We start from the raw sequence: 21,762 nt of genomic DNA, 5'->3' as shown, positions 1-21,762 counted from the left end.
GTCATGCTGATGTTCCTAAATCCGTACCGCTGAAGACGCAATGGCTGAGTTTTGCTTTTGGAGGGAATATTCCCCACGATCAACGTCAATGCTTTCATGTTTGCGCGAAACATTTCACACACCAGACTGCTTTACAAACGAGGTCAGTATAAAGCTGGATTTGGTAAGAAGCTGCTCCTGAAAAAAGGATCGGTACCAACTATTCGTGTTCCTGCTGCACCTCCAGAAGAACTGAAGTGAGTGTAACGGTTTTTTGATCTTTATATTAATCTTTATATTAATCTTTGCAAATCGCTTGCTGCACGCTTCACGATGAATGCGGCTATTTTTTACACTCAGGGTACATTACGGCATGTTTTCTATGTACGACTTTATAAATTTAATTCATAATCCCACGTTTATAATGAACAACGCGTTATGATTATTGTGTTATTATTACAAACGGTGTACACACAGAACAGAGGGGCGGGGTGAGCAAAGCTCATTATCATTTAAAGACACATGCACTTAAACGGTGTGCTGAAAACAGCTGTTTTTGACCAGGTAAAATGAGTGTTTTCTTACAATACTAATGAGAATTTTTAATTAAAGTGTATTACAAACTTTTATACCATGGTCTGGGTGAATACTTGATTCTGATTGGCTGCAGGGTGTCCATTAAAACGTGATAGAGGACACTTGGTAAATAAACCGTCAGGCGTAACCATGGAAACCAAGTTATTGTTTGTAAAAACTTTAGATTTCGATTGTAAAACTAATATAATATAAACTAATGTTTTAAAAATGTGTTATTTGGCAAGTGACCATGGTATAAGCGGGTTAATGCCCTTCGAGGTGTCCATTGTCCGACAAGGTGTCCATTGTCAGGTATTAATGGACTTCGGTGGAGGCAACCATCCTCCGCTGCGCGTCAGACTGTTCACGCCTCGCCGTCGTCCATTAATACCTGACAATGGACACCTTGTCGGGCATTAACCCTTACTTAATTTAGTCCCTAAAGAATCATATTAACTTGTACAAAAATGACATTATATGACCCCTTTAAGTACTCAGATCAGGATAATTATGGAGACATTGTATAACAGCTGGAGTTTGCATTGACTGTCTGTTGGTCTCCGTCAGTCTGTGTCCTCTTTGCTTCGTGATTTTTCTGTGCGTGAGTAAATGTAGGTGTGGCGTGAGAGCGTGTGAAAAGTGTCAATTGCCCAGTAGCAGCACGACTCTTTGTACTGTCCAACTTCCGACTTTTCGCCTATTTTTTGTAGATGGATATATATAATTTGTTGCGCCTAAATATGAATCAGGATACGGTTATTGATAAATCTAATTGTTATTGTTGTTCTTATTATCATTTAAGGGGGCTTAGGAACATTTTGGGGTAGCTTCAGCCCCCCTAAAATAGGCCTAACGACGTCCCTGCATACAGTTCCTTTAAATCAGTTCATGTGATCACCTAACATGCATAATTTCAGTGCACAGCAAACCTCAAAGCCTTATAAAAATCCAAAAATATAGGTTTAGGAATAATGGAGAAGTAGAACTGTGTGTTTGGAGTGAGAACTGTTACTGAATAGGCTTGTTTGAGATGCGTCTTGCCTAGCCTGAATATGCGAGAGGCTGCAGTGAGAGGAGAGGAGTGAAAAAAGCACAGGCATTCCGGACAGATCTCTCTTCGCACAGTGGTGTGGATCTCCAAGATCAAAGGTGGTTTTTGCGGGATTCACGCTTGTGCACGGTGTTGTTAATAAACTGGATGTGTAACCGGGTTGAACTTATATCTTTACTTTTACGGTTGAAATGTCACCAAATTCTGATTAACATTGTTTTCTAGGTTTAAGATGTGTTTTATTGCCAATATTTATGCCTAAATGTTGTATTCAGACCGTGGTGTTAATAACTGTACTGTCACTTTAAGAGGTCGCAGGCCTTGTGTCGTCATTTATGCGCTTCTTTCAGTCTGCGCTAGGCCAGCTGAGAGGAGGTAATGTATTATTTTTCACGTCAGTTTTAAACATTTATTTCGGTTTTTGGACGATGTAAACCTTGTTTTATGCATGTTTAAATTTTAGTTTTGAGGTTGTGAACATGCAGTTAATGTGTCAATTGAATATAAACCTTGTAAACAGACTTTTTGCCAGCTTTAAAGTAGATGTTTCCACCTGCTAGTCTACAGGGTTTTCTGTATGTTTATCTGCTAACCGGAGCTTGAGATCTGTGTGTGCTGTGTGGAGGAGACTGCATGTAACAGAGCCTTATGTATTTTTTTTGTTGATTTGTACAGGTATGTGTGTAATGTTCATTATTATTCATCTGGCATAGTGTTTACATTGGTTGTAGGCATGTAAAAGAAATTCATGTTGTCAATTACATTGAGCATTTTATAATTTAATTCATTTTGACATTTTTATTTAAAAGTATTTTTGCTGATAATTCTAAAAGTTTTATCAGTTGTGTATGGATGTGCAGTCTGCGCTAGGCTAGCTGAGAGGAGGAGCTTGAGATCTGTGTGCTGTGTGGAGGAGACTGCATGTGACAGAACCTTACTTTGTGACTCTAGCGTACTTTGATGGCATACGTCACAGCCACGTGGAGTCGGCGCTGTCTCAAGTCGGACAACATTTCTAACCAGCATGCCCTGCTCCAAGCCAGACACCGATTGATCTCCGCAAAGCTGCATTAAGTCGAACAAGCCTATCCACTAGCTTCATTTCTAAATGAATCCGTCATTATGAACAAATTGTTTGAATGAATGATTCAATTAATCACTCATTAAGACATGGACTTGCCGCCAATTACTGGTGGTTTTATTTTCATATTTATTTAACCATGACAGGTCTGTACCGAACAAAACAGACTCGATAAACATTGTATCATTATTGTTATCGAAAAAACCCTAACTAATATCGAGATATAATATTTTTTTGTCAATATTGCTCCTAGGCAGTATTGTATAAATGTTATTACATTAAATATTTATGTCATTAATACATTTTTAATAGTTCTCACTTTAGAAATGCCTTGAAAATAACAATTGAAAGATCAATGTACCTCATTCATGCAATTAATTTATGAAAACACACCAGAATTATGATAATGTTATAACAGTTGTCTACTAGTACTTTCTGCTATTACATCAGGGCTCACTTTCATATTTCTCTCTTCAAATTATTTGTCTGTGCTAAAAATGAAATTAAACCTTTTCTTTGATTTCAGACCTGATGGAAGTGGAGGAGAGTGAAGAACTGAGTGAAGTGAAGGAGGAACATCATGTCAAACCTGGAGGAAAACCTTTGAGTCGCTCAAAGACTAAAAATACACTTTTAAAGAAAGGAAGAGCCAAGAAATGTTTCACCTGCACTCAGTGTGGAAAGAGTTTCACAACAAAACATAAACTTGAGTATCACATGAGAGTTCACACCAGAGAGAAGCCGTTCACATGTGATCAGTGTGGGATGAGTTTCACACAATCATCAAACCTTAAGAGTCACATGAGAATCCACACTGGAGAAAAGCCACATATGTGTGTTCAGTGTGGAAACCGTTTCAGATGGAAAAGTAATCTTCATGTTCACATGAGAGTTCACACCGGAGAGAAGCCGTTCACGTGTGATCATTGCGGCAAACACTTTCATGGATCATCAACCCTGAAGAGACACCTGACAGTTCATACGAAGGAGAAGCCACATTCATGTTCTGTGTGTGGAAAGAGTTTTTCACTGCTGACATATTTACACGCACATCAGAAAATACACACTGGTGTGAGAGAACACATGTGCTTTGAGTGTGAGAAGACTTTTACTACAGCGAGCCTTTTAAAACAACACCAGAGAATTCACACTGGAGAAAAACCTTACAAGTGTTCACACTGTGACAAGAGATTCAATGATTTATCAGGTCTGAAATCACATGAGAGGATCCACACTGGAGAAAAACCTTACAAGTGTTCACACTGTGACAAGAGATTCAGTCAGTCATCAAGTCTGAAAACACATGAGAGGATCCACACTAGAGAGAAGCTGCCCTCATGTGACAAGAGCGGATCTAGTTTCAGACACAAACCAACTCTTAGGCATCACATGAGAGTTCACACTGGGAAGAGGCGGGAGTCAGGTGTGAATCACAGCATTATTCATGATGTTTCACGCCTCCCCGCATACAGCCATTCTAACATTAACGGCAATATTTTAACAATCTAAGCGCATTATCTAAAGCAAAAGGTCTTTAAATAACAAAAAATACTGCTTAATTTATTTAAGACTAGGTTTTTGTTGGTCAATGGCTCAGTCTATGTCAGTTTCCTCAAAATAGCATCAGAGAATTCACACTGGAGAAAAACCTAACAAGTGTTCATGCTGTGACGAGATTCCGTCATTTAACAAGTCTGAAACTTAGGTTGATGCCTAATGCGGCATCACCAAACTCCTGCGGTGAGTTTAGTGTGGGGTATTTGAAATGAATGGGGGAAAGTCGAAAGCTGTGATTATTGTCACTGTCGTGAACGTGCACCCATTTGCCAACGACAATGGCATTTGTTGGTGATTTCGCAAAACCTGTCGGCGAAAGAAAATCTGGCTTAAAGGGATAGTTCACCCAAAAATGAAAAAGCTGTCCTTATTTACTCGCCCTCATGTTATTCCAAACCTGTATGAATTTCTTTCTTCTGCTGAACACAAAAGATGATATTTTTAAGAAAGTCGGTAACCAAACGACTGATGGACCCCGTTGACTTCCATAGTAGGGAAAAAAAATACTATGGAAGTCAATGGGGACCAGCAACTGTTTAATTATAAAACTTCTTTAAAATATCTTCTTTTGGGTTCAGCAGAAGTAAGAAAGTCATACAGGTTTGGAATAACATGAGGGTGATTAAATGATGACAGCATTTTCATTTTTGGGTGAACTATCCCTTTAAAGTCGTGCAGTGTGAACTCGGAATTAGTTTAGCTGAAGGTGTGAGAATAAACACATGATCGTTGTCATGCGGTGAATCCGGCCAATAGTGGACAAGCAGTGTCGTCATAAGAAACTGCGCTGGCTGAGTCATCTGGCTGCTCTTGAATCGCTCTCGCGTACTTTGATGGCATACGTCAGTCACGTGGAGTCGGCGCTGTCTCAAGTCGGACAACATTTCTAACCAGCATGCCCTGCTCCAAGCCAGACACCGATCGATCTGCGCAAAGCTGCATTAAGTCGAACAAGCCTATCCACTTGCTTAATTTCTAAATTATTCAGTAATTATGAACAAATTGTTTGAATGAATGATTCAATTAATCACTCATTAAGACATGGACTTGCCGCCAATTACTGGTGGTTTTATTTTCATATTTATTTAACCATGACAGGCCTGTACCGAACAAAACAGACTCAGCTAAATATTGTATCATTATTGTTATCGAAAAAACCCTAACTAATATCGAGATATAATATTTTTTTGTCAATATTGCTCCTAGGCAGTATTGTATAAATGTTATTACATTAAATATTTATGTCATTAATACATTTTTAATAGTTCTCACTTCAGAAATGCCTTGAAAATAATAATTGAAAGATCAATGTACCTCATTTATGCAATTAATTTATGAAAACACACCAGAATTATGATAATGTTATAACAGTTGTCTACTAGTACTTTCTGCTATTACATCAGGGCTCACTTTCATATTTCTCTCTTCAAATTATTTGTCTGTGCTAAAAATGAAATTAAACCTTTTTTTTTATTTCAGACCTGATGGAAGTGGAGGAGGAGAGTGAAGAACTGAGTGAAGTGAAGGAGGAGAATGAAGAACTGAGTGAAGTGAAGGAGGAGAGTGAAGAACTGAGTGAAGTGGAGGAGGAACATCATGTCAAACCTGGAGAAAAACCCTTGAGTCGCTCAAAGACTAAAAATACACTTTTAAAGAAAGGAAGAGCCAAGAAATCTTTCACCTGCACTCAGTGTGGAAAGAGCATCACAACAAAACATAAACTTGAGTATCACATGAGAGTTCATACTGGAGAGAAGCCGTTCACATGTGATCAGTGTGGGAAGAGTTTCACACAATCATCAAACCTTAAGAGTCACATGAGAATCCACACTGGAGAAAAGCCACATATGTGTGTTCAGTGTGGAAGGCATTTCAGATGCAAAAGTAATCTTCATGTTCACATGAGAGTTCACACCGGAGAGAAGCCGTTCACATGTGATCAATGCGGCAAACAATTTCATGGATCATCAACCCTGAAGAGACACCTGACAGTTCATACGAAGGAGAAGCCACATTCATGTTCTGTGTGTGGAAAGAGTTTTTCACTGCTGCCATATTTACATGCACATCAGAAAACTCATACTGGTTTGAAAGAGTACATGTGCTTTGAGTGTGAGAAGACTTTCCTTACAGCGAGCCTTTTAAAACAACACCAGAGAATTCACACTGGAGAAAAACCTTACAAGTGTTCACACTGTGACAAGAGATTCAGTCAGTCATCAAGTCTGAAAACACATGAGAGGATCCACACTGGAGATAAGCTGCCCTCATGTGATCAGAGCGGATCTAGTTTCAGACACAAACCAACTCTTAGCCATCACACGAGAGTTCACACTGGGAAGAAGCAAGAGTCAGGTGTGAATCACATTATTATTCATGATGTTTCACGCCTCCCCGCATACAGCCATTCTAACATTAACGGCAATATTTTAACGATCTAAGCGCATTATCTAAAGCAAAAGGTCTGGAAATAACAAAAAATACTGCTTCATTTACTTTAGACCAGGTTTTTGTTGGTCAATGGCTCAGTCTATGTCAGTTTCCTCAAAACAACACCAGAGAATTCACACTGGAGAAAAACCTTACAAGTCTCAAGTCGGACAACATTTCTAACAGGCATGCCCTGCTCCAAGCCAGACACTGATCGATCTGCGCAGAGCTGCATTAAGTCGAACAAGCCTATCCACTTGCTTCCTTTCTAAATTAATCAGTAATTATGAACAAATCATTTGAATGAATGATTCAATTAATCACTCATTAAGACATGGACTTGCCGCCATCTACTGGTGGATTTATTTTCATATTTATTTATCCATGACAGGTCTGTACCAAACAAAACAGACTCAGCAAAATATTGTTCCATTATTGTTATCAATAATCCTAACAAATATCGAGATATATATTTTTTTGTCAATATTGCACACCCCTAGGCAGTATTGTATAAATGTTAATATTACATTCGATAATTGTCATTAATCAAATATATTTAATAGTTCTCACTTCAGAAACGTGGTTTGTGCCTATAATGCCTTGAAAATAATAATTGAAAGATCAATGTACTTCATTCATGCAACTAATTTATGAAAACACCAGAATTAGGATATTTTATAGCAGTTGTCTACTAGTACTTTTTGCTGTTACATCAGGGCTCACTTTCATATTTCTCTCTTCAAATTATTTTGCTGAAAATTAAATGAAAAAGTTTTCTTTCATTTCAGACCTGAGTGAAGAATTGAGTGAAGTGGAGGAGGAACATCATGTCAAACCTGGTAAAAAAACTTTGAGTCGCTCAAAGACTAAAAATATATTTTTAAAGAAAGGAAGAGCCAAGAAATCTTTCACCTGCACTCAGTATGGAAAGAGTTTCACAAGCAAACATAAACTTAATGGTCACATGAGAGTTCACACTTTCACATGTGATCAGTGTGGGAAGAGTTTCAGGCAATCACAATGCCTTAAGAGACACATGAAAATCCACACTGGAGAAAAGCCACATATGTGTGTTATCTGTGGAAACAGTTTCACACACAAACATCATCTTCATGTTCACGTGAGAGTTCATACCGGAGAGAAGCCGTTCATGTGTGATCAATGTGGCAAAACATTTCATGGATCATCAAGCCTGAAAAGACACTTGAAAGTTCATACGAAGGAGAAGCCGCATTCATGTTCCGTGTGTGGTAAGTGTTTTTCACTGCGGCAAAATTTACAGAAACATGAAAAAATAGCGAACCGTCTATTTCCTCTAATAGACGTCTATTTCCTGGTGCTATTTTGCAGTTTCATTAAACAATTCCGCCCCAGTCCAGGAAAAACCTATTCTAAAGTCAGTGGCGTGTTATTCAGATGCTATTTTAAGGGTGCATGCATGGCCATAATGTAGCTTGTGCACAATGCGCATACACTTTGCTTTTCTCTGCACTTACGCAGCAGTTCAAATTTTTGCAAACCATTCATAATTACAAGGAAAAATATTACCACATGAGGGAAATCATTGTGGTGTCCATCAAGATGTGAAAAAATAGGCATAAATCTAGTTTGCATATTTACCCAAATTATTCAGGCTAATTGTAGTAATGATGGATCAAAACTGTTTGATCAATAGTGGCAAGACACATAGGTATATAAAGACATCTGACAAAGTGAGTTGTCCGTCAAGAACCGGGAAACAAAATTCTGAAGACTGCGAAATCACCTTTACTATCATGTAAGTTGTGTGTGCCTGGCAAATTCATCATTATAATAGCAATCCGGCATGGAACAAACTAGGGGTGTGCGATATGACGATTTTTGATCGTGGGCGATTAAAATGTCTCCACGATCTGCTTTTGAAGAAATATCGTAGAATCGTGCATTAGCCTATATCTGTTCTGGCGCCTCTGTCCCAACATACTGAACAACGCGACGTATATTCACATAAAATGTTAACGCAGCGGAACGGGACACTGCAGTTCACAAAAGTTCATAATTTGCATGTGCTTTAATGCCTTGTCGGTTAAACATTTAATTCGCGTGCTGATGCGCTGCTCTAACATGTGTGTTCCTCAGCGCGTACATGTGAAGCTCACGCACTAAAAGCCTGTCTACCAGCGCCTGGATACTGGACTAAGTTATCTTTCGAGTCTTATTGTGCTTATACTGTCAAATACACACAAGGTTTACATAAAGTCGTTTATGTCTAAAGTGAAAGCAAACTTGAGAAAATTGAGAGAAAATCTGCTTGTCTAATGCGTGTATATTAGACGCGTCGCGCGCAACTCTTAAAGAGACAGTAGCAATAGTAAACACGCTGCCGCTTGTCCTTAAAGGGATATCCTTTAATGTTAATAAAACAACAAAATGCAAAGAGAAAATCACTCATTGCTCTTGACTGATAACTTTAATAGTAGCTTTAATAAGTATCAATGTTTAATTTATACAGTGAAGTCTGTTTTGTTTTACTTTCATATTTGTTCATTTAATTACTTTCTTCAATGCTACTGTTAAATACACCTACTGTAGCTGAAAATATAAAGCACTGTTTAGCCTATTTAATTTGAATATTAAGTTGTGTATGTGTAATGTGTATCTGTGATCTTAATATTTAATAACAAAGAAAATAATGACAAATATTTTTATCTTTGCCCCTGTCTGCCATTTTTTTTTTTTTTTTTTTTTTTTTTTTTTTGTTACCTAAGGTTTTGTTTTTAGAATATGGACATTAGATTGGCTGTAATGCTAAGTCACAAAATAGTAAAACCAACATAAAAAGAATAGTGATAAAATCGTTAATCGTGATTTTCCTGAAAAAAATCGTGATATGATATTTTTGCCATATCGCCCACCCCTAGAACAAACGCACCTGCTCTTAAAGGGAATGTGAGATGATGCTCTGGTTGGTTTATTTCACATTACACCCAAACCGCACCTATGAGTAATGTAGCTACTTCAGACAACCCATTTTAGATTTGAGATCCGCCAACAAAGTTACTTGTGTTTCGCTTTTGATTCTTGTGTTTCAGACCGTTAAAATAGGGCCCATTCAGTCATCATGTCTGACAACACTGGAGAGGATCCACATAGCATTATTCATGATGTTTCACGCCTTTCCGTAAACAGCCATTCTGACATTATTGACCCTATTTGAATGATCTAAAGCCCTATTCGGACGGGATTATCTTTATAAGGGTAGATTATGTCCGGTCGAACAATGTATTAATTGACTTCAGATTGGATCATGCAATGGCACTTACCTATTGTAAAAGATGTTTCGTGCCTCTAACACAGGGGTCACCAAACTTTTTTCTCTGGGGGCCACATTATCGTTCCTGACTGTGATGGGGGGCCGGGGCCGGGTCAGCTATATAACATAGAATTGTATGACCCAGACCAAAATGACCACCAGCAGGCCTCATTGTGTAGTAGAGATTACTAGCCTGGCACAGCCATCCCCACTACTATATCCACCCTACAATATCAACACTTGATTCCTGGCACATATTTGTTTATCTTTACTAGTGGTTTGCAAATGTTGTAATCGAGTCTTCACACTTTGTTTTATTTAAAGTTATTCTTCACAAATAATCGCTGGTCCACTGTTCTTTGAAAACTCTGCACTCTCTTTTAGGGGTGGAACGGTACACAGAAATCACGGTTCGGTTCATACCTCGGTTCAGACATCACGGTTGGGTACAATGAAGGGAAAAGCAAAACAAAAATGTAGAAGGCTTGTGCATGTCTCAGGCTAGACCACCAAAAGAAAAATAAATGTCTTAAGCCTTGTATTTTTTTTTAAATAAGTTTTATTAATAAAGTAAAGGCATAGAACCAGTTTATTTGTAGTGCACTGACAATAGTTTTATATAATTAGTTCATTAATTCAATTAATAAAAATACCTTGATATGTTTGGTAATTGTACCTGAATTAATTGAAAATTAATCTGCTACATTTCAGATTAATATATTTGTTTTCCTTAAATGTAATTAACAGTAACTTAAACACTTTGCAGTTTGAATGATGTCCTGTATAAACTAAATGACGGAGTATGTTTTTATGTTTCCACTGTTCGATCGCGGCCGCGCCACACACACACACACACACACACACACACACAAATATAAGTAAACACTTTACGACTTTTCGATCGCGCCCACACCTCTCTCTCAACATTTTCCAGCATTGCAATCTTTACACCGCAGCCTGCTTCAGAGCTAAGGCGGAGCTACAGATTAGGTGTCCCGAATCCGCGTATCTAACAGTAGTTCCGCATTACATTAATTAAATTGCACGCAAGTTTTATTTATTTTTATACTGTGTATTCTCCGTGTAAATGTATGCACCAAACTGTGACGCCCGTAGCCTACCATGACGTACCGTCCATGACGACTTTTGGGGATTGCCTCATAGGGCCGATTCAAGTAGTGGGGGGCAGAGGGGCTGGGGGACAGTCAAAGGGGGGTGGCGGGCCTGAGTCGGCCCGCGGGCCTTAGTTTGGTGACCCCTGCTCTAACAAGTGCTTTCGATTTTTTTTTTTTTTTATCGGAATGGTGTGTGGAAAACACTTGAGTTTTGCCACAGACTCGTCCCAGCATCTAGAATGCAACAGAATGCTTTTTCAAGCGTCTCCATACTTGAAACACAGTGGAAAACTACTTTTAAACAAAATGAATGAATGTTTACGTACATATTTACAGTGGGTCTATTCGCACAGGATTAGTATTACCTGAGGTCATTTTTCCGGACCTTTTTACTAGAGATGCACCGATTACAATTTTCTAGGCCGATTCCGATTTTTCATTGAGTTTGACCTGCCGATACCGATTTTAGCCGATTCCGATTTAATTTTTTTCTAACCACTTTACAGCACACACAAATATTTATTTTCGATCTTTTCTTTAACTCTTTCACGCGTAAGTTTAAAATATTCTAACTGACACCCCCACCTCCAGAGTGAGTTTTTTCAAGGGAAACGTTCCCTTTAATGTTTCCATGGCGACGCTTTACGCGATACACCGCAGCCACAATAATACTGTTTGACAGATGTGTCGCTTTTATTTCGCTTTTCCTTTTTTATTCAAAATATTCACAAACTTGCTTACCATGTCATCAACTAGCCTATCTGATATTCCGATTCTCAAATACATGTAAGTGAGTGTGTTTGGTCGTTTTAAAAACCTTTATAAATAATCTTGATCTATAACATGAGATGGGCACCACAATGTTGTCCTGTCAGTCAGATTTAAAGCATGTGAATTCATCATTTTCTCCCAAAATAAATGAAAGAAAGTGGCCGGTGAACTGAGAAGAATAGAGTAAACTTTATAGTTACTTCCACTATGTTTGTCTGATATGAATAACGTTAACACATGTCGGCAAATTATATTTGAATAGATTGTTATTGCTGCTTCCACAGACATCAGTGTGTATTTTACAAACTCCAAATGTATTGTTTTACTCGTGCTTATGTGTATTTAAATATCTGAAACTTAAAATAAACATTATGAGGTTGAAATCACTGCGTAGTTGTGATAAATGACAGCGCTGAGCTTCTGGCTCAAGATTCTGGCTCAGCGCCAGCCAAAGCACGAAAGCACAGTTTGAATCTGGCAGTGATGTGAAGTCACTTTTCCTTTCTAAATCACATGAGGTCCCCAGATAATACTAATCCAGTGCGAATAGGGCTTTAGTCTATTTCAGTTTCCTCAAACTGTGGGCCTGAACACACCTCGTTTTCAGATCAACACACCCATGGGCGAGCAAATGGTTGAAAATGCATTTGCTATTTAAACAACGTGGAGCAGGACGTGAAAATGATAAATGCGTCGAGCTGAAACTAGCAAAAAACACTGGTATCCAAAAAGGCTGAAGAGTTGAAAGGTTTGTTTGAGCTGTGCCCTCTACTGTACACGCAAGAATGTGCATTTCCTTTAGCCTGAGGGATATTTAAATTTTGGTTTGAAAGGGTCTTTACATTTTACACACAAAAAAACAACACTTTTATCCAAAACGACTAACAAATGAGAACCCTAGAAGCAGTTAAACTAACAGTACGACAACAATATGCAAGTGCTATGACCCTTCTCAGTTTAATTTAACACAGAACTTGTACTTTTTATATATATATATATATATATATATATATATATATATATATATATATATATATATATATATATATATATGAAGATAAAGTGTTAGTATTACTGGATCAAATGCTGTCGAAAAAGAAGCGTCTTCAGACGTTTCTTGAAAGTGGCTATGGACTCAGCAGCTCTGGTTGAGTTAGATCAGTCACGGTAAAGGTCAGAGAAAGATTTTGTGCCTCTTTGAGATGGCACCACAAGACGTCGTTCGTTTGCAGAGTGCAAGTTTCTGGATGGCACATAAGTCTGAAGTAATGAGTTTAAGTAAAAGGGAGCAGAGCCATTGGTTGTTCTGTAGGCAAACATCAGTGACTTGAATTTGATGTGAGGGGCAACTGGCAACCAGTGCAATTTTGTGAGGAGAGGAGTAACGTGCTCTCTTCGGCTTGTTAAAGACCACTCTGGCTGCAGCATTCTTGATCAGTTGCAGAGGTTTGACCGTGCAAGCTGGAAGACCAGCCAGGAAAGCTTTACAATAGTCCAGTCTGGATAGAACTAGTGCTTGGACAAGGAGTTGAGTAGCATGTTCTGATAGGAAGGGCCTGATCCTCCTAATGTTGTACAAGGCAAATCTACATGACCGGGCAGTTCTAGCAATGTGGTCTGTGAAGTTCAATTGATCAACAATTACCACTCCAAGGTTCCTGGCTGACCTTGATGGAGTTATGGATGACAAGCCTAGCTGAATGAAGTTGTGATGGAAGTGTTGGGTTGGCCGGGACCACAAGTAGCTCTGTTTTCGCAAGGTTAATTTGAAGGTGGTGGTCCTTCATTCAACTAGAAATGTCTGTCAGGCAGGCTGAGATTATATCAGCTACCGTCAGATCGTCAGGCTGGAATGAGTGCTAGAGTTGTGTGTCATCAGCATAGCAGTGATAGGAAAAGCCATGTTTCTGAATCACAGAACCTAGTGATTTCATGTAGATGGAGAAGAGAAGTGGTCCAAGCACTGAGCCCTGAGGCACTTCAGTAGCTAGATGTTGGGTCTTAGACACCACAACCCTCCACAATACCCTAAAGGACCTACCTGAGAGGTAAGACTTGAACCAGCGACCCCCGAGATGACCTTTATCTCTAGGATTGACAGGAGGATCTGGGGCCTCATTTATAAAACTGTGCGTAGGATCCTTACTAAAAGTGTACGTACGCACAAAAGCCAAAAATGGCGTACGCAAAACAATATTCAGACTTATAAAACCGTGCGTACGCCAGAACCTGCGCAGAATTCACTTTATAAATCCCAGTCAGCGGAAGATTGTGCGCACATGCGTCTCCACCCGAAATAACCATATATGGAGCTTACAACGCCTCGTTTTACTATGCAGATCCTCATCTACATATCATTTGCATATGATTATTCATCCACGTGATAACTTAAACGTTATCACGTGGATGAATAATCATATGCAAATGATATAAACGGTACAAGAAACATTACATTAATACAAATCAAGTAGTTGTCTATCCTTGCCTTGTTTTTGAATAGCCTACATAAATCAAATAGTGTAAAATACATTTCAGAGAAAGTTTTTCTCAATCTTTTCCACTTGCCGAATTTTATTTTTAATATTCTATTTTAATTCCATTTTTAATGGAAACGGATAGACCTTGTGCATTATTTGCACGAAACTATTTTCTCAGACAATCTGGTATTATCATGATAAGCAATTATCTCTGTGGTTAAAACATTAAAGCACGCCACAGAAAAAGTGTTCAAAAACAATCGCATCCACAACAAATATTTATATTGATTGAATATAAAAATTTTTTTTTAACTATTCAGTATGAATTCATGTTTAAGTGTTTAACTCCATAATTTGAATGGCATATTTAATCTAAATGTTTATATCAGAAGTAAAACATAGTTTAAATCATTATTTTATTTATTTAAACTGCGTCAGTTTCACTAAACGGCCAACGCGCTCGCTGCCGCGGACATTTAAGAAGGAATGGATATTTGCTTCAAGCGACAGGTTTGGTGAGTGAAATTATATTTGTATTATCTTTCTGTATTATGTTTAATTTTAATTCTTAATTCTAAAAGTGACCAAAAATACATTTAACTCCAGCTCACCATCGGTGTCGCCAAACTGCTCCTTCTCCAAAATGTGCGTACGCATGGGTCAGAGTTTGCGTGCAGGTGCGCATATTTTCACGTCAAGTTTTTCTTTATAAATCCCACCTTTTGCGCAGGAACTGGCGTACGCATGTTTTCAGCCCCGTTTTGTGCGTACGCAAGCTTTATAAATGAGGCCCCTGGTGATTAACTGTGTCAAAGGCAGCAGACAGATCCAGCAGGATGGGAACTGAGGATTTGGAAGCTACTCTTGCCAGTCTCAGAGCTTCAATTTCTGAGAGCAGGGCAGTCTCAGTTGAGTGTCCGCTTTTGCAACCAGACTGGTTGCTGTCCAAGAGGTTGTTCTGTGTAAGGAAGGAAGAGATCTGGTTTAAAACAACTCTTTCAAGTGTTTCACGACAAATGGAAGAAGAGATACTGGTCTATAACTTTCCAGATGTGCTGGATTTAGAATGGGGTTCTTAAGCAGTGGGGTTACCCGAGTCTGCTTAAATGCTGTGGGAAAGGTACCAGTGTGAAGAGAGGTGTTTATGATGTATGTGAGTGCGGGTACAACTGAGGATGAAATGGCTTGAAGTAGGTTAGTGGGAATAGGATCAAGAGGACAGGTGGTAGGGCGATTGGAAAGGAGGAGTTTGGAGACTTCTGCCTCTGAACGTAAAGGCAAGGAGGGTAAAATGTGTGTGTTAGCTGGTAAAATGTGTGTGTCCGTTTGTGGATTGGTAAATTGGCCGCTGATGGTGGTGGTTTTATTTATGAAGAATGTGGCAAAATCGTCAGATGTTACGGTTGATGAAGGAGGAGGAGGGTTGAGAAGAGAGGAGAAGGTTTTGAAAAGTTTGCGAGAGTCTGAAGAATTGTTTATTTTGTTGGGATAGTAAGTCATTTTTGCAGTAGAGATATTAGCAGAGAAGGAAGAAAGGAGGAATTGATAAATACCAAGGTCAGTAGGATCTTTTGATTTGCGCCACTTCCTCTATGCACTGCAGCCCTGAGTTAAGAATGATGTTCACGGAGATCATCAGATAACCAGGGGGCAGCGGGTGTGGCGTGGGCTGGCCTGAAGGAAAGGGGGCAGAAGTTGTCCAAGCAGGATGTTAAAGTGGAGAAAAGATGATCAGTTGCACTGTTAGTATCTAGTGTTCTAGTACTCTTGCGTACTTGATGGCATACGTCACATCCACGTGGAGTTGGCGCTGTCTCAAGTCGGACAACATTTCTAACGGGCATGCCCTGCTCCAAGCCAGACACTGATCGATCTGCGCAGAGCTGCATGAAGTCAAACAAGCCTATCCACTTGCTTAATTTCTAAATGAATCAGTAATTATGAACAAATCGTTTGAACAAACGATTCAATTTAGGGGTGTCGCAATATACCGGTGTTGACGATAATCGTGATATTCAAAGCATGAAATATTGACATCATGTTAATTTAGAGTGTGACAATATACTGGTATTGGTGATAACCACAATGTTTAACCCTCTGGGGTCTAAGGTGTTTTTGGGGATCCTTGAGATGTTCTGACATGCACTGACATTTGTGCTTTTTTCAGTTGCTTATAAACATATTAATGTCAAAGGTGTAATAACACTCTATTTAGCACAAACAGGGCTACCATAATATGTGAGCAACATGTATGTACATGTTTGTATTTTTGAGAGAATAATGTTTAATGTGAAGTAATGTTTATGCATGGTTATTGAAAAAACTAAAGTTTCTGAAATAAGGCCTCAAAATACTAAAAATGTGTCCATAAGACTTCTGAAAAATGCATTTTGTCGCCTAGAGTTTTTTCTTAAAAATTATGTGAAAATCATCCTGCCTAATCACTCACATAAAACAATACATTGATTTAAATTTTGTAAGACACTTTCTGTTTGGAAAGGCAAGGCGAGTGGGCGTCAACGATCCAACACCATCATGCATATGTAGTGGTTCACACCTGAGGAGACAATGGGGCCCGCATACATAATGAGCCATTCATTCAGATGTGTCACTGAGCCAAAAGAAAGAATGCAAGAGCAATGTTCATGAAAAGCTTGTTCATTCATTCACACACAGAAACGCGATTAATTTTAAAACAGTCTTTTTTGCCAGCTGTAGCATCTGTCCATTCATTCATTCATACATAGAAACGCGATTCATATTTAAACAGTCTTTTTGTGTGTACAGACACTTGCGATTAGAACAAAGCAGATATAGAACTGACCTATTCCTCAGCAGGATCCTTCTAGCACTTCTGAGGTAAATTTTCTTTATTAAGGAATTTAAGGATTATTATTAAGATAGTATTATTCCTCACAGCGTCGTAAAGTACATGACCCGCGGTGTGTGTTATCCAGCTGATGTAGGCATTCACATGTTTGCCTGGATCACCTCAGATTTTTTGCGTTTGAATAGTGCGCACTCTCAGTGGGCGGGGTCACATTAAAACATAATGAGATGAGATGAGAACGACTGACATCTCTCTCTTTTCATACATATTACATAAACTGAGAATATTTGTTTTTTATAAAAATTACTTCATTTAAAAGAAGAGAATTTAAGCTTCATGCCTGTGTGTCTGTATGCCTGATTGACTTGAGTATTCGCTGAGTTACAGTTCATTTTCGGACGCGTTTCAGAATGGACTACACTGACAGAGAGAAAGCAGAACTCGCATCATGTTTATTTTTCTTCATTTGGCAAAAAGCAAAACATGTTTTTTATTGTGAATATACACAAAAATAATACACACTTAACAGGATCGATTGATGTATAACACAAGCATGTAAGATCAAAATCAACAGATTATTTTGAATCTCTTTTGCACTGATAAGAAAAAAAACGAGCAGATCCCGCCGGCGTGATTGCTGACCCCAGGGGTTAAAATGAACAGGACTCTTATGATAACATGACACGTAAATACTCCAGCGCCAGTACCTGGTTGACCTCTCAGGTGGCTGTATTGCACCCGCTGACACCTATCAAATAAGAAGACGACGCAGCGCACGCTGCAGAAGAATGACGTCTGAGCGAGAGAGTTAAACACTCTGTCCAAACCCAAAAAAATTAAGCTCACAACATCTCGTAAAGAAACCATCTCCTTAAAGGGGGTCGCACACCGGACAAGAAGCGCACGTCTTTAAAATTCGAACGCATTTTTCTCTATGAGTGTACACACACCGGCGCTGTCATTCGGTGTCTATCCGCGGTGCCCAGCAACTGCGCCCAGCAACGGCTCAAAATCCGGCCGCGACACAGAGCGTTAAGATTCTCAATTCATTCAGTTAACGGATGGTCTGAGGTAAAGTGTTCAGATCGCAGACTCAGCAACTATTTTATTTAATTGTACAGTACAATCATAACATAGTACAGACAGGCATTATCTTCATTTCATAATGTTCTTAGACATAACAATATTGCTGGCCATAAACTGAGAAAGTGCGCGTCCGGTGGGCGATACCTCGAGTTGTCCTAGACGCGTCGCGGCACTTCTCATCAGGTGTGCGATCCCCTTAAACCCAATCTGCAGAATGTGTAGCCACCAACCTTTTAACCCATCTCCATGTCCATCACTCTGCGGATTACGCCATTTTACAGAGAGTAAATTGCTATTATTTTACTAGTCATGGAATGGGAAACGTGACATTAACCTGTTAACAGGGGGTTTCTGTGATCATATATCCTATTTTTTTACTCATCTTATTTTTGCATTTGTATTTGCACTTGATTTTTTTGTTCAAATCTGCTATCTGCATGACTTTATTGGTGCCGGCGCAACAGGTTTAAGAGCTTTTCAGTTCTACAGGAAACATTCAGACAGTGTTTTGCAAAAAATTTGCCATAGATTGAGTATACAAGGAGTAATGCATAATAATTAAATTCCTAATTCAATTCCTAATTCAATTAATCGCTCATTTAGATATGGACCGTCACCTACTGGTGGTTTTAATATTATTTCATGATTGTTTCATTAGCAAAATATTGTTTCATTATTGTTATCGTAAAAATCCTAACACATATTGAGATATGATATTTTTTGTCAATTTAACACACCCATAGGCAGTATTGTATAAATGTTAATATTACATTAAATATTTGTCATTAATCAAATATGTTTAATAGTTCTCACTTCAGAAATGCCTTGAAAATAATAACTGAAATATCAATGTACCTCATTAATGCAATTAATTTATAATTTACACCAGAATTATGATGTTATAGCAGTTGTCTACTAGTTCTTTCTGCTATTACATCAGGGCTCACTTTCATATTTCTCTCTTCTAATTATTTTCCTGAAAATGAAACCTTTTTTCTTTCATTCCAGACCTGATGGAACTGAAGGAGGAGAGTGAAGAACTGAGTGAACTGAAGGAGGAGAGTGAAGAACTGAGTGAACTGAAGGAGGAGAGTGAAGAACTGAGTGAACTGAAGGAGGAGAGTGAAGAACTGAGTGAACTGAAGGAGGAGAGTGAAGAACTGAGTGAACTGAAGGAGGAGAGTGAAGAACTGAGTGAAGTGAAGGAGGAGAGCGAAGAACTGAGTGAAGTGAAGGAGAAGAGCGAAGAACTGAGTGAAGTGAAGGAGGAGAGCGAAGAACTGAGTGAAGTGAAGGAGGAGAGCGAAGAACTGAGTGAAGTGAAGGAGGAGAGCGAAGAACTGAGTGAAGTGAAGGAGAAGAGCGAAAAACTGAGTGAAGTGAAGGAGGAGAGCGAAGAACTGAGTGAAGTGAAGGAGAAGAGTGAAGGACTGAATGAAGTGGAGGAGGAGAGTGAAGAACTGAGTGAAGTGAAGGAGAAGAGTGAAGGACTGAATGAAGTGAAGGAGGAGAGTGAAGAACTGAGCGAAGTGAAGGAGGAGAGTGAAGAACTGAGAGAAGTGGAGGAGGAACATCATGTCAAACCTGGAGAAAAACCTTTGAGTCGCTCAAAGAATAAAAATATATTTTTAAAGAAAGGAATAGCCAAGAAGTCTTTCACCTGCACTCAGTGTGGAAAGAGTTACACAGCCAAACATAATCTTGAGATTCACATGAGAGTTCACACTGGAGAGAAGCCGTTCACATGTGATCAGTGTGGGAAGAGTTTTATACAAAAAACACATCTGAAGGAACACATAAGTATCCACACTGGAGAGAAAACACACACATGTGATCAGTGTGGGAAGAGTTTCACACAATCAACATCCCTTAAGAGACATGTGAAAATCCACACTGGAGAAAAGGCACATATGTGTGTTCAGTGTGGAAACCGTTTCACATACAAACATCATCTTAATGTTCACATGAGAGTTCACACCGGAGAGAAGCCGTTCACGTGTGATCAATGCGGCAAAACATTTATTGGATCATCAAACCTGAAGAGACACCTGACAGTTCATATGAAGGAGAAGCCGCATTCATGTTCTGTGTGTGGAAAGAGTTTTTCACTGCGGCAAAATTTACATAAACATGAGAAAATACATAATTGAGGAGCCACACTGAAGAAAAACCCACTTGTTTTCACTGCATAACTAGTTTCAGACGCAAATCAACTCTTAAACGTCACATGAGAGTTCACACTCGGAAGAAGTGGCTTAGGCTTTCTGGGTTGTTTTTTTTGTCAATATAAAATGTTAATATTACATTAGATAATTGTCATTAATCATATTTAATAGTTCTCACTTCAGAAATGTGATTTGTGCCTATAATCAGGGTTTTCTCTGAAATCCCATCAGCTTCTCATTCTGAAGAAAGAACATTTAACTGTAATTATTAATTAAACTCTTTAGGCCTACTCATTTTATCAATTTTGTTGTCCATTTTTATTTTCTAATAAAATAATTTTATTTCTGAAAGCCATGAAGCATTGTTTGCTTATTGCACATTTCATGTTTTAAATTTCTCATGAGCTTTTAAATGTTTAATCAAATTATATTTACCCACACATGACTGACATTGAATGAGATTGCTGTCTTTCTACATTATTAACAGTTTCACCCTTGATAATCCAGTATCATATACATTTCATAGAGTTCTAGTCAGTTTGATGTTTCATTCACACCATGAGGCTTCATGAAGTCAGAACAAATACTATGAACTTTAAACAACATACAGTTTTCACATGATTACTGTCTCCATCTCAACACAGCTTTGCACAACCCAATATTATCTGCCTGCAGAGCCGGAGGCTGCATTTTCAGGACCCCACTTCTAGGACCGCATTTCTAGGACCCTAGTTTTTTTGTGACAGCGCCACCTACCGACTCGGAGAACCGCAGTCTCAGGAACGCATTTCCAGGATCCTAGTTGTGCCAGGCAGTATTTCCACCCACCCAGTTTTAACTACATTAGAGTTTTACAGTTTTATTACACCCAAATACTACTTTATTTATTGCAATTAAACCTGGTTCCTAGGAATGTTGAGAAATAATTGGGTCTAGCATAATATAATAACTCAAGTAAAATAAACAAGGAATCATGTTATAGTTTTTTCAGTCACTAGATCGACCACATTTTCAAGTATAGAGGGAAGACAAGGATGACTCTTGGGGTAGATTGTGTATATTTTACAAAATAATATATCACACCTCAACTTGAACACACTAAATATTTTACAAAATAATATATAATAACTGAACTTGCACACACAAAATATTTTACAAAATAATATATAATAACTGAACTTGAACACACACAAAAACAAATTTGTTCATGATGTGGACCACAAACAGAACTTCATGGACAACATCATCACTGACTCCTAAGAGAGAGAGAGAGAAAGAGAAGTGAATTAAATAAGGAACATTTAGTTGAACATGTTCTACTCTTTAATTTTTTTTTTCTTAGTTACCAAACA

General features: G+C 38.5%; 1 protein-coding gene across 1 annotated transcript; it reads left to right on the top strand.

Moving 5' to 3' along the window:
* The first annotated feature begins 1,967 nt into the window (after positions 1 to 1,967).
* Positions 1,968 to 20,758, top strand: LOC308704560 (uncharacterized protein). The gene is made up of 5 exons (XM_081388964.1): positions 1,968 to 1,981; positions 3,214 to 4,110; positions 5,724 to 6,599; positions 7,463 to 7,924; positions 19,254 to 20,758. The coding sequence occupies exons 2-5, from the start codon at positions 3,219 to 3,221 to the stop codon at positions 20,393 to 20,395; spliced, it is 3,372 nt and encodes a 1,123-aa protein (XP_081245090.1). The 5' UTR covers positions 1,968 to 1,981; positions 3,214 to 3,218; the 3' UTR covers positions 20,396 to 20,758.
* The last annotated feature ends 1,004 nt before the right edge of the window (positions 20,759 to 21,762 follow it).

The sequence above is a fragment of the Scardinius erythrophthalmus genome (genome assembly GCF_964197995.2).
Source record: "Scardinius erythrophthalmus genome assembly, chromosome: 1".
Taxonomy (NCBI): domain Eukaryota; kingdom Metazoa; phylum Chordata; class Actinopteri; order Cypriniformes; family Leuciscidae; genus Scardinius; species Scardinius erythrophthalmus.
Note: the sequence above shows the minus strand (reverse complement) of the source record. Positions and strands in the feature narration are given on the sequence as shown.

What these genes read in the sequence shown, in the direction of transcription:
- LOC308704560 (XM_081388964.1), top strand. Translation starts at nt 3,219, where the DNA reads ATGGAAGTGGAGGAGAGTGAAGAACTGAGTGAAGTGAAGGAGGAACAT. An exon ending in TGGGAAGAGGCGGGAGTCAG is followed by an intron (nt 4,111 to 5,723) that starts GTGTGAATCACA and finishes TTTTTATTTCAG; the next exon opens with ACCTGATGGAAGTGGAGGAG. An exon ending in GCATTCATGTTCCGTGTGTG is followed by an intron (nt 7,925 to 19,253) that starts GTAAGTGTTTTT and finishes CTTTCATTCCAG; the next exon opens with ACCTGATGGAACTGAAGGAG.